General features: G+C 39.9%; 1 protein-coding gene across 4 annotated transcripts in view; it reads right to left on the reverse strand.

Annotated features, from left to right (window-relative positions):
- The window catches only part of gripap1 (GRIP1 associated protein 1), a 61,065-nt gene that overhangs the window by 12,311 nt on the left and 32,003 nt on the right, over positions 1 to 16,751 (reverse strand). For all 4 annotated transcript variants that reach the window (XM_061889270.1, XM_061889271.1, XM_061889269.1 and 1 more), the window contains 9 exons: positions 9,917 to 10,051; positions 9,754 to 9,849; positions 5,626 to 5,736; positions 1,557 to 1,658; positions 1,383 to 1,496; positions 1,230 to 1,307; positions 1,009 to 1,104; positions 805 to 861; positions 384 to 483 (listed from right to left, as the gene is read on the reverse strand). In XM_061889270.1, coding sequence (XP_061745254.1) covers positions 384 to 483; positions 805 to 861; positions 1,009 to 1,104; positions 1,230 to 1,307; positions 1,383 to 1,496; positions 1,557 to 1,658; positions 5,626 to 5,736; positions 9,754 to 9,849; positions 9,917 to 10,051 — 889 coding nt within the window. The remainder of the gene's footprint in view (positions 1 to 383; positions 484 to 804; positions 862 to 1,008; positions 1,105 to 1,229; positions 1,308 to 1,382; positions 1,497 to 1,556; positions 1,659 to 5,625; positions 5,737 to 9,753; positions 9,850 to 9,916; positions 10,052 to 16,751) is intronic.

Consider the following 16,751-nt stretch of genomic DNA (forward strand, 5'->3'; position numbering starts at 1 on the left):
TCAACCATAACTATTGTAACTTATTGTGCAACTTATTGTCTTGTAAATAATGTACATCAGCACTATTAATTTTTTTGTATTTTTGGTGTTTAGTGTATTAGATTCTGCAACTAGTGTTTTGATCCCACTGTACACGATATCTGAAGAGCATGACAAACCTTGGTACTGATATTCGTATTGATACTGATAATAGTATTGGTACTAAAATTGGTAATGGTACTGATATTAGCATTAGAAATGATACAGATAAAAGTGTTGGTACTGATACTAATATAAATAATAGTATTGGTACCGATAAGGATAATAGTATTGGTGCTGATATTAATACTGGTACTGATATAAGTCTTGGTACTGATACTGGTTATTAGTACTGAAACTGGTACCTGTTCTGGTCTTGCTGTTGGTCAAAATCTCTTGAAGTCTCTCTTGCAGTTTGTCTGCTCGCTTCCTCTCCAAGTGCAACTGTCTCTTTAAGTCCTTCAGCTACGTGCACACACGCACACACGCACACACGCACACGCACACACGCACACGCACACGCACACACACACACACACACACGCACACACACACACACACACAGAGAGAGAGAGAGTTAATAAACAACAATCATTGTTGTGCAAATAAAAGCATGTATATTCAATGATTGGATGTTATTGTGGAGATACCAGCTCTTTCCTATCTATCCTATGACATACACACAAGTACACATACTTGCACACATGTACACACACACACACACACACACACACACACACACATACACACACACACAAACATACACACACACACACACAAACTCACCGCTGCACTCCCTTTCTTCTCCAAAATCCTCTGTCCATCCACGGTGTCTTTGATCTCCTGTAGAAGAAGAAGAGCTGTGAGCAGGTGGCAGACATGTTTGCTGATGACGTGTGTGGCTAACGGACTGAGACATATAACACAGTGGACGACAAACACACAAACAAACGCACAACTCCTGAGTTGGTCAACATATAGTTTGGTGACCTGCTTAAGTTTGACGATGGCCTCATCGTGTTGGTCGCGTTGCTTCTGGACCTCCAGCAGCTGCTGGTGGACCTCCTCCGCCTCCACCTGCTTGGCCTGCAGCACAACGTGAGGCATGTTCGCTTTACAACACACACGCACAAAGACACACTCCTGTATTCACCGTGTGTGTGTGTGTGTGTGTGTGTATAAGAATTGCACACATCCTATTGTGTGTGTACCTGCAGATCAAGTGTGTGTTGGTCTTGTAGAACTTTGACAGCTTGCTGATGTTCTGCAGTCAACCGCTCCGTGTTCTCCTGCACACACACACTGTGTTCTCATCTTTGATAGGACAGAGCAGTGTCAGTGATTAGCACATTCATCACACAAACCTGGGCCTCATTGAGCTGTTGTTCCAACCATCCTTTGGTTCCTTCCATAGACTGCAGCTGAGCGTGAAGTTCTTCCACCTTCACCAGAAGACTCTCCAGGTCTTTGCTGCGAGCCTGGAACACAAACACTTTCATGATGACATCATGTCGTCTTCTCCTCCTTTTTCTGTTCACCTTCTCGTCTCTGAGCTGCTGCCGGATCTCCTCCTCCGAGCGATTCTTCTCCTCGTGAAGACCACGAAGCTCCTTCTCGTAGCGGGCCCTCACACCGAGGACCTAGGGCACACAAGGTTTGAGGTTTCTTGGCCATGGCCGTTCAGAAATACCGTATTTCCTTGAATTGCCGCAGGGCATTAAGTATGCGCCTGCCTTGAATTACTGTTGGGTCAAACTCGCTTGCAAAATAATTAGCGCATGTCAGACTCGTGACGTCACGAGTGACACTTCCCCTGTCATCATTTTCAAATTCGCATGAAGGGAAGAAGATTAAGAGCTATTCAGTAGGATTTAAGGTCCAAGCTTACATCACACTCAAATTTTTACTGCATGCGTTTTGGTAAGTGAGAAGAGGTTTTAAAATAAATAGCGCATGCTTACTTTTACCGCATGCTTTTGGTAAGCGCAGGAGTGAGAAAAGGTTTTAAATTAATTAGCGCCCCGGCGAATATTCAAGGAAATACGGTAGTTGAAGTATGTTTGCTAGTTGGACGTGTAAGACACTAACAAAACAATGTAGGGTGGAATGTAAAACAAAACGGAGGTTCACTCCACTGTCTGATTTTTTTTTTTAAAGATGGCTGGTCTTTTTTGTCTTCTTTTTTCTAGTTTGTTATTTTAATTTTATTTCTTACACATTTGTGGGGTAGAATTTTTTTTTTTTGACATGTGTGTAATAATATTAATGCACTGTATATGTCAAAAATCAAATTTGCAAATGTTAAAAAAAAAGATGGCTGCTCTCCCCCCTTTTTTTTTTTAGATAATTATTTTGATTTTATATATAATTTTTGTGGCCAACTCAGGCGAAAAAAAAAGAATATTTGACTTATGTTTAATTGTATTTTTGGACTGTATATGTCAAAAATCTAATTTGCAAATGTTTAAAAAAAAGATGGCTGCCTTTTCTTTTTAGTTTATTATCCATCCATCCATCCATCCATTTTCTACCGCTTATTCCCTTTCGGGGTCGCGGGGGGCGCTGGCGCCTATCTCAGCTACAATCGGGCGGAAGGCAGGGTACACCCTGGACAAGTCTCCACCCCATCGCAGGGCCAACACAGATAGACAACATTCACACTCACATTGACACACTAGGGCCAATTTAGTGTTGCCAATCAACCTATCCCCAGGTGCATGTCTTTGGAGGTGGGAGGAAGCCGGAGTACCCGGAGGGAAACCACACTTTCACGGGGAGGACATGCAAACTCCACACAGAAATATAAATTGAACCCCAGACTACTTTGTATTGTGAGGCAGACGACTAACCCTTCTGCCACCGTGAAGCCCTTTTATTTTATTATTTTTATAAATAAATGATAAATGGGTTGTACTTGTATAGCGCTTTTCTACCTTCAAGGTACTCAAAGCGCTTTGACACTACTTCCACGTTTACCCATTCACACACACATTCACACACTGATGGAGGGAGCTGCCATGCAAGGCGCCAACTAGAACCCATCAGGAGCAAGGGTGAAGTGTCTTGCTCAGGACACAACGGACGTGACGAGGTTGGTACTAGGTTGGATTTGAACCAGGGCCCCTCGGGTTGCGCACGGCCACTCTCCCACTGCGCCACGCCGTCCCATATATAGAATTTTATAGAATTATAGAATTTTATATATATTTTATGTGGGTTACTTGTTTGGGGGGGAAAAAAAAGAATATTTGACATGTGTTTGATTGTATTTCTGGACTGTATATGCATAAAATCCATCCATTTTCTACCCCTTGTCCCTTTCGGGGGTGCGGGGGGCGCTGGAGCCTATCTCAGCTGCAATCGGGCGGAAGGCGGCGTACACCCTGGACAAGTCGCCACCTCCTCACAGAGCCCAACACAGATAGACAGACAACATTCACACTCACATTCACACAGTAGGGCCAATTTAGTGTTGCCAATCAACTTATCCCCAGGTGCATGTCTTTGGAAGTGGGAGGAAGCCGGAGTACCCGGAGGGAACCCACGCATTCACGGGGAGAACATGCAAAATCCACACAGAAAGATCCCGAGCCCGGGATTGAACTCAGGACCTTCGTATTTTGAGGCACATGCACTAACCCTTATACAACCATGCTGCCTGTATATGGCAAAAATCGAATTTGCAAATGTGTAAGAAAAAAAAAAAAGACTGCTCTTTTATTTAAGTTTATTGTTTTTATTCTATTTTATAGATTAGTTTTGTGAGTTGCTTGTTAGGGGGAGAAAAAATTTAATATTTGACATGTGTTTAATCGTATTTCTGGACTCTATACCGTATTTCCTTGAATTGCCGCCGGGGCGCTAATTAATTTAAAACCTCTTATCACTCCTGCGCTTACCAAAGGCATGCGGTAAAAGTAAGCATGCATTAATTATTTTAAAACCTCTTCTCGGTCCGGCACTTACCAAAGACATGCAGTAAAAAATTTAGTGTGATGTAAGCTTGGACCTTAAATCCTACTGAATAGCTTTTAATCTTCTTCCCTTTATGCGATTTCAAATTACCGGTATTGAAATCAGCCTCCTCCATTTTGAAAATGATGACAGCGGAAGTGTCACTCGTGACGTCACGAGTCTGACCAGGCGGTAATACTAAGCATGCGGTAATTATTTTGGGAAGCGAGTTTGACCCAGCAGTAATTCAAGGAAGTCGCATACTATATGCCCTGTGGCGATTCAAGGAAATACGGTATGTCAAAAATCCAAATATCAAATGTTTAAAAAAAAAGATGGCTGCCCCCCCCCCTTTTTTTTAGTTAAATATTTTGATTTTATATATATTTTTTGGAGGGTTACTTGTTTGGGAAAGAAAAAAAGATATTTAAAATGTGTGTAAATGTAATATTGCACTGAAGATGTCTAAAATCTAATTTTCAAATATAAAATAAAAACATGGCTGTCCCCCCCTTTTTTTTTAGTTAATAATTTTGATTTTATATATAATTTTTGTGGCTTACTCGGGAGAAAAAAAATAATATTTGACATGTGTTTAATTGTATTTCTGGACTGCATACTGTATGTCAAAAATCCGATTGGCAAATGCTTAAAAAAAAGACAGCTTCTCTTTTTTTAAAGTTTAATATTAGTATTTTATTTTATATATAATTGTTGTGTGTTACTTGTTTGAGGGACAAAAAAATGTGTTCAAATGTATTTTTGGACCGTATATGTCAAAAATCCAATTGGCAAATGTTTTTTGTTTTTTTTAGAGATGACTGCTCTTTTTCTTCTTTTTTTCTAATTAATTTCCTTTATTTCTTATAAAATTTCCAGGTAGAAAAAATAATATTTGTGTTTAAATGTGAGTGTGAATGTTGTCTGTCTATCTGTGTTGGCCCTGCGATGAGGTGGCGACTTGTCCAGGGTGTACCCTGCCTTCCGCCCGATTGTAGCTGAGATAGGCGCCAGCGCCCCCCACGATCCCAAAAGGGAATAGGTGGTAGAAAATGGATGGATGGATAATTGTATTTCTAGACTGCTTACTTTAAATCAAAAGTTCAATGAACAAATGTTGAAAAAAAAAGGATGGCTGCTCTGAATGTAAACATAATAGGAGCTCCAGTAAAATCCGTTATTAGCTTTTCTGACTGGTTTTAGTCGCTCTAAATCAATCGCAATTAATGTATTGTTGGACGTTCAAATACAATATGGCAGGGATATTCAACTGAGTTGTTTTGGGGGCCGCATATTCAGAAAGCTAGGGACCCTTAACTATGAGTCTTATTTTGTGTATTTTGGAGAAGCAGCGTCCTCTACAGTAGACGTTTGATTGTGGCCAATTTTTTTTTATCGAGGTTACTGCTTTTAAGGACCTTCTGCAAAAAAAAAAAAAAAAAAAAATGAAAGGAGATAAGTTGAAGAAGATGAGAAACATTGCGACTGTTTTGGTAAGTGTGCTTCGACATGAAGTAAATGTGCTTCATCCGGAACTGAGTACATAGTGTACTTCTTGGAGTGTACTGATGGGAGTATTCCATTTGAGACACAGCCACAGTTTTCTCTTTATGGATTCTTCAGCATGATTATTACATCATCATTCTAACTCACCTCCTTCTCATGCTGCAGTTTGAGGTCTGACAGCGCCTCCTTGTGGTCAGACTTCTCCTGGTTCAGCTGTATGGCCATATCGTCCAACATGGTCTTCCTCTTCTCTGATATCTACACACACGCATACAATTATTTATTAATTTAGCCATGTCTAAACCCAGTCATTTATGCCAATAGTAGAAACAAAAATATTATCATCTAAGGAGCACAAAGCAGGATTCAAAATTACCAAAAGTCAGAACACTTTGTGACAAACCAAAAGCACACATGCTAACCTTTTAGCTAATTTTGTATATATAAACCTAAAAATCATGAATTTTGATACTTGGACGTTTGCTAACATCTCTTAAATTAGCATGCTCATGTTATCATGCTAATGTTTTTGCTAGCATTTTAGCTAATTGCTAATGTCTCTTGTATTATGTTAAGCATGCTAATGTTAGAATGCCACCGATTTTCCCCCAAACTTTATTGGGTTTTACAAATACATCAAATACTGTTTCCCCCACAAGTAAAATTGAATAAAATACAACTACATATGTGTGTGTGTGCGTGTATGTATATATATATATATATATATATATATATATACACACACACACACACACACACACACACACACACACACATATGTATATGGAGTTGTATTTATTTATATATATACACACATTATTGCACACACACACACATGCACACGCGCACACACACACACACACACACACGCACACACGCACGCACACACGCACACACACACACGCAGACACGCACACACGCACACACACACAGTCATGATCAAAAGTTTACATACACTTGTAAAGAACAATGTCATGGCTGTCTTGAGTTTCCAATACTTTCTTCAACTCATATTTTTTTGTGATATAGTGATTGGAGCACATACTTGTTTGTCACAAAAAACATTCATGAAGTTTGTTTATTTATTATTTTATTATGGGTCTACTTAAATGTGACAAAATCTGCTGGGTCAAAAGTATACATACAGCAATGTTAATATTTGGTTACATGTCCCTTGGCAAGTTATACTGCACTAAGGAGCTTTTGGTAGCCATCCACAAGCTTCTGGCAAACTTCTGGTTGAATTTTTGACCACTCCTCTTGATAAAATTGGTGCAATTCAGCTAATAGTGTAGGTTATCTGACATGGACTTGTTTCTTCAGCATTGTCCACACATTTAAGTCAGAACTTTAGGAAGGCCAATCTAAAATCTTAATTCTAGCCCGATTTAAACATTCCTTTACCACTTTTGATGTGTGTTTGGTGTCATTGTCCTGTTGGAACACCCAACTGCGCCCAAGACCCAACCTCCGGGCTGATGATTTTAAGCAGGGGTCTCAAACTCAATTTACGTGGGGGCCACTGGATGCAGAAACTGGGTGAGGCTGGGCCGCGAGAAAATATTTCTTGAAAAAATCTAACATACACTTTTTAACGAATTCACCTTCTTTGAATTACTTTCCCGCTCTAACAACATACTTGCAAAATCCTCCCGATTTTTCCAGGAGACTCCCAAATTTCAATGCTCCTCCCGACGATCTCCCGAGGCAACCATTCTCCCGAATTTGTCCCGAGTTTCACCCGGCCAACAATATTAAGGGCGTACCATGATAGCACTGCCTTTAGCGTCCTCTACAACATGTCATCGCATCTACCTTTGTGTGCCGGCCCAGCCACATATTGTATAAGGTTTCTGCAGACACACGAAAGTGACTGCAAGACATACTTGGTCAACAGCCATACAGGTCATACTGAGGGTGGCTGTATAAACAACTTTAACACTGTTACAAATATGCGCCACACTGTGAACCCACATCAAACAAGAATGACAAACCCATTTTGGGAGAACATCCGCACCGTAACACAACATAAACACAACAGAACAAATACCCAGAACACCTTGCAGCCTTAACTCTTTCGGGCTTCAATATACACCACCTCAACCAACTCATGCAGGGAGGCGGGGTTTGGTTTGGTTAGAATGTTGGCTTGCTGACATTTTTGCTCGCCTTTTGGCTAGTTTTGTATGCTTAAAACTAAAAATCATAAAATGTGATTCTTGCCGCCATCTGTGAAGTATACTAACATCTCTTATATTATCATGCTAACATTAGCATCACTAAATGAGATCTTCATAAGGTAGGCTGACCATATTCTGAAATCCCAAAAAGAGGACACATATATGTGTGCCAAGGCGGGCAGCAAGACTAAGTGAAAATTTGCAAATGATACTTGAAATTTCTTTATAAATAATATATTTATTTAAATAAAGGATTTTTTCCTCCTCTGTTGACAGCAATGTTGGGGCTATGAAATTTCAAAATGGGGTCCCATGGACCCCATCAAGTCATAAAAATGAGGTCCCACCGTAAATTTTTGGAGTCCCACTTTTTTGTAAGCATTTTGAAAACAGATGATAAACTTATGCACTGTCCTGTTATATCTCACATTATATACTGTGTTTTGGAAAAAGTTTGTCATAAACGTTACTTAATTCATTGAAATAAATAATATAAAAAGAAGACAAATTTGTATGCATATGGAAATGTATTCATTTATAAACATTCATTCACTTTCTTCTTTCCTTCATGGAGCTAAACTTTACCGCTGCTGGTAGTTTCTTCTATGTTTTTATTTAATAAGTTGTAGGTGTATTTATTTCAGTATAAATACACCTCAACGATCTATTGCAAGGTATTAAGGTTTTTTACCATCTACGGTGCGTAAAATCATCAAAAAGTTCAGAGAATCCGGAGAAATCAATCAATCAATCAATCAATCAATGTTTATTTATATAGCCCCAAATCACAAATGTCTCAAAGGACTGCACAAATCATTACGACTACAACATCCTCGGACTACAACATCCACTTCAGATAAGCGATGATATTACGGACTTTTGATCCCTCAGGCGGTACTGCACCAAAAACCGACATCAGTGTGTAAAGGATATCACTACATGTGCTCAGGAACACTTCATAAAACCACTGTCAGTAACTACAGTTGGTCGCTACATCTGTAAGTGCAAGTTGAAACTCTACTATGCAAAGCCAAACACATTTATCAACAATATCCTGAAACGCCACCGGTTTGGCTGGGCCCGAGCTCACCTAAGATGGACTGATGCAAAGTGGAAAGGTGTTCTGTGGTTTGACGAGTCCACATTTCAAATTATAATTGGAAACAGAGGACGTGGTGTCCTCCAGAACAAAGAGGAATACAACCATTCGGATTGTTATAGGCGCAAAGTTCAAAAGCCAGCATCTGTGATGGTATGGGGGTGTATTAGTGCCCAAGGCATGGGTAACTTACACATCTGTGAAGGCACCATTAATGCTGAAAGGATCATACAGGTTTTGGAACAACATATGTTGTCATCCAAGCAACGTTATCATGGACGCCCCTGCTTATTTCAGCAAGACAAGTGTTACAACAGCGTGGCTTCGTAAAAAAAGAGTGCGGGTACTTTCCTGGCCCCCGGATGCTACTATCGAAAGTGTGTGGCGCATTATGAAGCGTAAAATACGACAACAAGAACCCGGACTGTTGAACGACTGAAGCTCTACATAAAACAAGAATGGGAAAGAATTCCACTTTCAAAGCTTCAACAATTAGTTTTTTCAGTTCCCAAACATTTATTGAGTGTTGTTAAAAGAAAAGGTGATGTAACACAGTGGTGAACATGCCCTTTCCCAACTAATTTGGCACGTGTTGCAGCCATGAAATTCTAAGTTAATTATTATTTGCAAAAAAAAAATACAATGTTTATGAGTTCGAACATCAAATACTTTGTCTTTGTAGTGCATTCAACTGAATATGTGTTGAAAAGGATTTGCAAATCATTGTATTCCGTTTATATTTACATCTAACACAATTTCCCAACTCATATGGAAACGGGGTTTGTACACGCAACCTTGACACAAAACGCCGGACATTTGAGATATTTAGGAATATCCGCCCGGACACCCCGGACAGTCCTGTAAAAGAGGACATGTCCGGGGAAAAGAGGATGTATGGTCAGTCTATCATAAGGCCCTTTTTTGGTTCCAAGATTGGCTCCAACATGAGGCTACAAATGCTAATTAATCAGGAAACGCTTTAAAGTGTGTATGTACCTTCTTGGTCTCATCCAGCTCTCTCAGCAGCTTATCCTTCTCTTGCCCTTCTTCGGTTAACTGCTCCAACAACTTCCTGTTTGCAAAACTGGACTCCTGCAGACAGAAAGAAATATGACTTGTCGGCCCGGTGTCGGCGTAGGAGCTCAACACGTGCGCACACCTGAAGCTGCGAGTCCAGGTCGTCTCTCTGTGCCAGAAGCTTCTCCTGCTCCGCTCGACTCTGCTGCAACTCGGCCGCCCGCGCCTCCTGCTGCTCGCGCAACAGGCTCACCTCCTGCATCTTGCTGGTCTGAATCTGCAATCGTTTAACAGACCTGAGAAACTCCTTGTCCCTGCTGTGCTTCTCAGCGACGTTACGTCGAGAAGGCGTTTTTGAGCCCCGGAGATGAAGAGAGCAGATGGCGGCGTGGGGAGAACGTTGAAGAAGCAGAAAGGACGGAACATGGAAGCTGGCAAAGCAGGAACTTTATTTTATCGTGCACTAATCTTGTGGTGGCTAACAATAAAACAAATGTAATAAATGGCTAGTAATGCCATGCTTTTATTTCGAGGCCTACTTTGCACTCAACAGGGAGTAACTCTCTGTATGTTTTAATGCTGTGTAACTATACAGTTATGTTGACGTTTTGCTCTACTTAGCAATAATGAGGTGTGAACCAGGATCTGATGACTTTGATTTGTCTACATATTTTGTTGACATTAAAGGGTTGTCGGCAAAAAAACATGCACCTGGGGATATGTTGATTGGCAACATTAAATTGGCCCTAGTGTATGAATGTGAGTGTGAATGTTGTCTGTCTATCTGTGTTGGCCCTGTGATGAGGTGGTGACTTGTCTAGGGTATACCAGAGAGAAGTTAAGGGGATACCTTTAGTCAAAAAGTGATTTATGGCCCCTCATAAATCAATGATTTATGACCCCTCATAAATCAAAGGTCAATGATTTATGAGGGGTCAAAGTCAAAGGTCAAAGTCAAAGGTCAGGGTCAAATGTCAAGGTCAAGTGGGTGTGGCTTACCCCGGAAGAGGGTGGAGTTAAGACCTGCGGTGGGAGTGGTTAAACCAGGAAGAGGGTGGAGTTTTAACCAGAAAGAGGGCAGAGTTAAGACCTGTGGTGGGAGTGGTTAAACCAGGAAGAGGGTGGAGTTTTAAACAGAAAGAGGGCAGAGTTAAGACCTGCGGTGGGAGTGGTTAAACCAGGAAGAGGGTGGAGTTAAGACCTGACGAGGGAACAAAGGAGGGTTCAGTTTTTTAAGAAATCAATGTCATCTGAGCAGCATGTGACCATATATTTGATAGTTTAAATGTTTACGATCGTTTGAAACAACTTCCAGATTTCGATGTATTGATGGCTGGGAATGTTACGTGTGGAGATGTGGACACGCACGCACTTCACACACACACACACACACACGCAGAGGAGGGGTACAAAAGGGCGGTGTAAGGCTTAGTCATTATTTGGAGCTTTATACGTTAGCGTAAAGACTTTGTTCGATTCGGTCATGATTAGTGAAACGCCTGTGTCGATTTATAAAAATAATAAAACTTACATTGACGCTCCGCAAAAAAGTCGAGTGTTTCTAAATCGTATTCAGATGCCGCCGACCGAGTCTTTGCGTGAGAAATGGGACTTGGAAGCGTACGGGATGGAGGGATCTTTTGTATTTGTATTCAGATACGAAATGGGTGATATCTGCTTATTTCAGCTAAAAGAAAGAAGAGACGGAAGCCCTTTCTCGATATTTTCATTGTTATCTACCGTGGATTGGGAAGTTTTTGGTGGACACGCACACGCACACACACGCACACACACACACACACACACACACACACACACATACACACACACACACACACGCACACACACACACGCACACACACACACGCACACACACGCACACACACACACACCCACACACATTCGTACGCACACATTGTTAAGACCAGAAGAGGGGACAAAGGAGGGTTCAGTTTTTACTGACCAGCCATTTGACAGTTTAAATGTTTACGATCGTTTGAAACAACTTCCATACCTCACGAAAACATATTTAAACAGATGGAAAAAACTATCGCAGAACACAGTGTCACCTAGCAACTGACCTTTACGATCGTTTGAAACAACAGGTCAGTTTGGGGGACAAAGGAGGGTTCAGTTTTTACTGACCAGCCATTTGACAGTTTAAATGTTTACGATCGTTTGAAACAACAGGACACGCACGCACGCACGCACACACACACGCACTCACGCACGCACGCACGCACACACACACACACACACCCCATTACCTCTGCTATACCACGTTATTAGACAATGGTTTAACTCCGTTTAAGCATTTAAACGTTAAAAGCATTGCACGTGTACGACGTTGTAATACTATTTTTTTTTTACCAGCCGATGACGACGAAGTGAAAGACGAAGAACTTTGTTTAAACGATCTTACAAAGTTGGAAGATGATTATCGAGGTGTGTTTAAACCTTCAAATTATTTAATATTATGTGTATTCATTATTTTGTTTCATAGAGGAATTGCCGTAAGATCCTAACGCGATCGTTTTAACACAATCGCAGTCTGGTGAGTCAAATGATTCTCATTTTACAAGAAAAAAACATGCGGTATACAATACATATATACATATATTTACTTACAGATTTTCCGTTTACATCTCCGGCTCGCTCGTCTCCCTTAACGCTGGCGGGTCCGTCAACGGCCGTTCCAGGCAGAGGAGAAGGCTTGATTGCGCCAAAGACTCCAGACATCGAATCCTTGCTCCGAGGGGAAATCATCGAAAACGACGGTGAATGTCCGACAGGCACCCGCTGTAAGTTTTTCTCGTTTTCTGTAAGCTTTTTAAGATTCTCAGGAGCTTTAAAGAGCTCCTCTCACTCTAATGTCTTTCGCTCAAATGAATTTCGCGCCTAAGGGGAATGGGCGGGGACTGATTCCGGAGGTGGGCGGTTGTTTCCGCCAAGCAACCTTCTGGTTGAAATGGAGTGTGGACCAAGATGGATCCCTACTCTATATTCTTTTATTTAACCCAATGTTTTTTAAATACGTGTATAATGCTTTATATCCTATGTGTTGTGAATTCCATCCTACAATATCTTCCAAGGAACCCAAAGAAATGTTACCACACCTCCCGCTTTATTTATTCTATAGATTGCCTGAACTATTTCATAAACTAAATCTTGTCTTGTTTCTGATGCTATGTTTTTTTTATGCTCATCTGTTGGACTGCGAGCACACAACTACTTTCCTTGCTTTGTTTTCCTCTATCCAGTTAACTGCCATATAAATTGCTACCAATTCCCCCGTAAAAAACAGATAGTTTTTTTTACTGATTATTTTATTTAATACTATGTTTCCTTGTGGGATAACTGCTACAGCTCTTACCTTTATTTTTTTTTAATAGTTTTTGATGCATCCGTATATATCATATCTCAATCCATTTTTCTATCCGGTAACTATTTAAATTTCTATTCTTTAGTAATTGCATGTTTTCTTTTGGGTTATCAAACATCCACGGCGGTATTGCAGGCATTGGTACTGTAGGACTAACTTTAATATTGTCGATTTTAACTTTATTACATATGTCTCCTATAATCCACCCAAAACTATTCTTTTTTGTTTTCTCTTTTTTCTTGGCAGTTTGGTAGCACTGGACAAGTCGGATATCCTTGCTTGGATCCTTTTAAAGTTGCCCGATAAACTGCTGAGAGTTGATCTCTCCTCTTGTCCAAAGGTTTTTCGTTCATTTTTACTTGTAATACTGGCACTAGGGTTGATGTAGTAGCTCCACGACATAACCTTAAAGCCTGTGACTGGATCCGGTCTATTTTCCCAAGTCATGTTTTTGAAGCAGATTGGTAAATAATGCATCCGTAATCAATAACAGATGGAATTAAAGTTATAAATATATACATGTATTGTTTTCAACGTTAACCTATCAGCCCCCCAATCATTACCCCTCAAAGCCCTCATTATATTTAACACCTTTTTACTTTTTCCCCTTTTTTTTTTATTTTCCGGAAGGAACACTCCTGAAGGAATAAATAAAGTACTATCTAATCTAATCTAATCAAATCTATTTTGCTGATGTGGGTTGACTAGTTCATATTTTTATCAAACCATATTCCTAAATATTTAAATACTTGTACCTCTTCTATATTTTCACCTTAGAGTTTTTATTTGGAGCTTGTTTTGTACTTTTGTCTTTGTAAAATGTATGACTTTTGTCTTTCCAACAGAGAATCTTAAACCTCAAGCCGTTCCCCAGTCTTGAACATTATTTACCACTTTGTTAGTTTTTTTGATTATTTCTTTTGACTCTAAATAATATACTAGTCTTTCATTAATCTTTTTTTTTTTTTCCATTACTTTTCCCCAAATTTATAATTTCCTGCCTCTTCCGGGTCTTACCCTGATTTGCATATTAGAATTGTTACCGCTAATTTTCCCCTCTGCCGGTCATTCTCCTTCTTCATATATCCTGTCATATCATTTCAAGACCACTTCTTTGACGATGCTACCTAAGTTTTTGATCATTTGATAACCCGCTAGGTCTTTCCCCGGTGACGTATTTTTAACCTTTTTCAAAATTCGAACCATTTCATTCAAAGAAAATGTCATATCCATAGTGTTGGTAAAGCTATTATCGTTGTCTTCCATCATTTCCCCAATATTTAAACTCATTGTTTTTCTCTCTTTTGTTTTTCCACATTTCTCAAATTATCATTACTGTGCACTTTAACAAATGTTTTTGCTAAAGGTTCTGCTGTTTCTTTACCCGTGACTACATCTTCTTTAATAAATGTGGCACATCAGCCTCTTTACCCTTCATTCCTATCTTTACGAATCGTTATATATCCTTTTATTATAAAGTTTAATTTTGGCTTCAGCCCTGTTTCTTGAATACAAATTATATGTGGTTTAGTTTTCATATTTTTAATATATCCCTTTAATTCATGTTCGGTTGCTATCAAACTTCTGGCATTCCACCGGACAATTAACAGGGTGTTGGAATGTGGTAACATGACTCCGTCACGTCTACTCTCCGTAGTACAGCTTGCACCCGGTCCCAAGATAGTTCTTTCAACAACTTTGCTGCTGCTTTGACAATCATTTTGATCTTCTCAGTCTTATTTTTTACTTTCATTTTGTATCAAAGCTGAGTTGTGTTCTCTGGTTTATTTTGCAAACGAACCGACAGAACATGATCATGTACAAGACTCGCCTACCCACAATGCACTGCAGCCCAACGCTCCTGGTCGGATGTTTTTTTCGGGGTTCATGGAGAGATGCGGTAAAGAGTGGTAGCCAAGACACACGGTCACACACGGTCACACACGGTCACACTCGGCAATTATTTTGACCTGGGGAGCAGATTTAGAGGAAAAAATGTGTCTGGGGGGCCGGGATATCTGATTTTCAGGTACAAAAAACTTCACAATGACACAAAATAAACACAACAGTTAAACCTCACACTAAAAACAAGACATTGACTTGTACGTTCAAAAGACAGAATAGAACAAGACAAGACATGCAATGCCATCTACAAAATGTTATGTAAATGTTAGTCATTACACACGCGGCTATGGTTTTGATGTATTTGTTACAGACATGTTTACGTCAAGTAACATCACATGGTTCCATTTGCACCTTTCAACAAATCTGAAAAGGAATATTAAGAAGTAAAACTTATATTTAATCCTACCTCTTCTCCGAGCACACGGTGACTGTACATACGGGTCGAAAAATGTTGACCTAATTCAGCATTTCTCAAAGTGTGGGGAATAGAGACATGACAGGTGGGGCGCGAGGAAAGGGAGGAAATTTTTTATTTTTGATTTTTTTTTACTATGCTTTCATTTTCTATACACACTGTAAATCACTTTGCGATTCTGTCTGTGAAATCCGCCGTATAAATAAATGTAAATTACTTATTTTTCCTGTAGGCTTTAAATTTCTCGGCAGGAGCGAAAGTTTGACAGACATAGCAACAGTAACTTTTGCAGGCGGGGCTAAGAGGAACAAACTTCCGCGCGGATGGGTAGCAGGCTAATGTGCGGACCACAATTACACAAAAATGGATACATTTGCAACTCGCACCTCAAAGGTCTGCGGAGAAACAAAAATATGACGGGTCTAATCAACCAAAAAGTCAACCTAAAAGAAAATATGGCGAAGGGTATCTTGCTCTTGGATTCACGGCAGCTGAGGTGGGGGCAGAGGAGAGACCCCTGTGTGTTCTTTGTCTAAAACGGCTAGCAGCAGACAGCATGAGACCCAACAAAGTAAAGAGACAACTCGAGACCTCACATGATGTCCAATAAATTGTTTTGTTGGGGCGATGGGGGTAGGTGGGCCTTGAAAACTAACCCCTTAGTCTAAAGTGGGGATGACAGAAAAAAAAAAGTTTGAGAAGCCCTGACCTAATTGTACGGATCTCACTTTAAATGGCAAACCGATCATTTAAATGTTTTCACTTTGAATATGAAACGAGGAGTAAAATGTACAATGTACAATATTATCAATTATTTCACAATGACATGTTTTAAGGATATTGTACAGTATAATTAAATCTAAAATGAATGTGATCACTTTCAGGATCATTTTATTTTTAGCCAGTAAACAACTGTTATGTACTTTTGAATCGGGTTTTCAAAAAAAAAAGAAAAAGGGAGGGACAATCAAGGATCAACAATGGCACGACTTTCACTAGCTTGCGTGAGGTCAAAAGACAAGAGATTTTAGACCAATGCTGCTTTGGATCTGTTCCTGCTAAACTAGTAAGTGACTTTCAATGCTCAAATCAGAATAATAATACTAATTTTAGCTACTGGAAATTTGTGTGGTAGCAATAAATACCCACCAGCGCGATACTTCGCAGTTCCACACTGACCAACCACGCAACAAACTCAAAAGAACTGTACAAGGAAAAAACAATGCAGTGACTTCAAACTGCAAATATAAGGTTTGAGTAAAATATGTAGGTTGG

This window comes from Nerophis ophidion, linkage group LG27 (assembly GCF_033978795.1).
Source record: "Nerophis ophidion isolate RoL-2023_Sa linkage group LG27, RoL_Noph_v1.0, whole genome shotgun sequence".
In the NCBI taxonomy this organism is placed as follows: domain Eukaryota; kingdom Metazoa; phylum Chordata; class Actinopteri; order Syngnathiformes; family Syngnathidae; genus Nerophis; species Nerophis ophidion.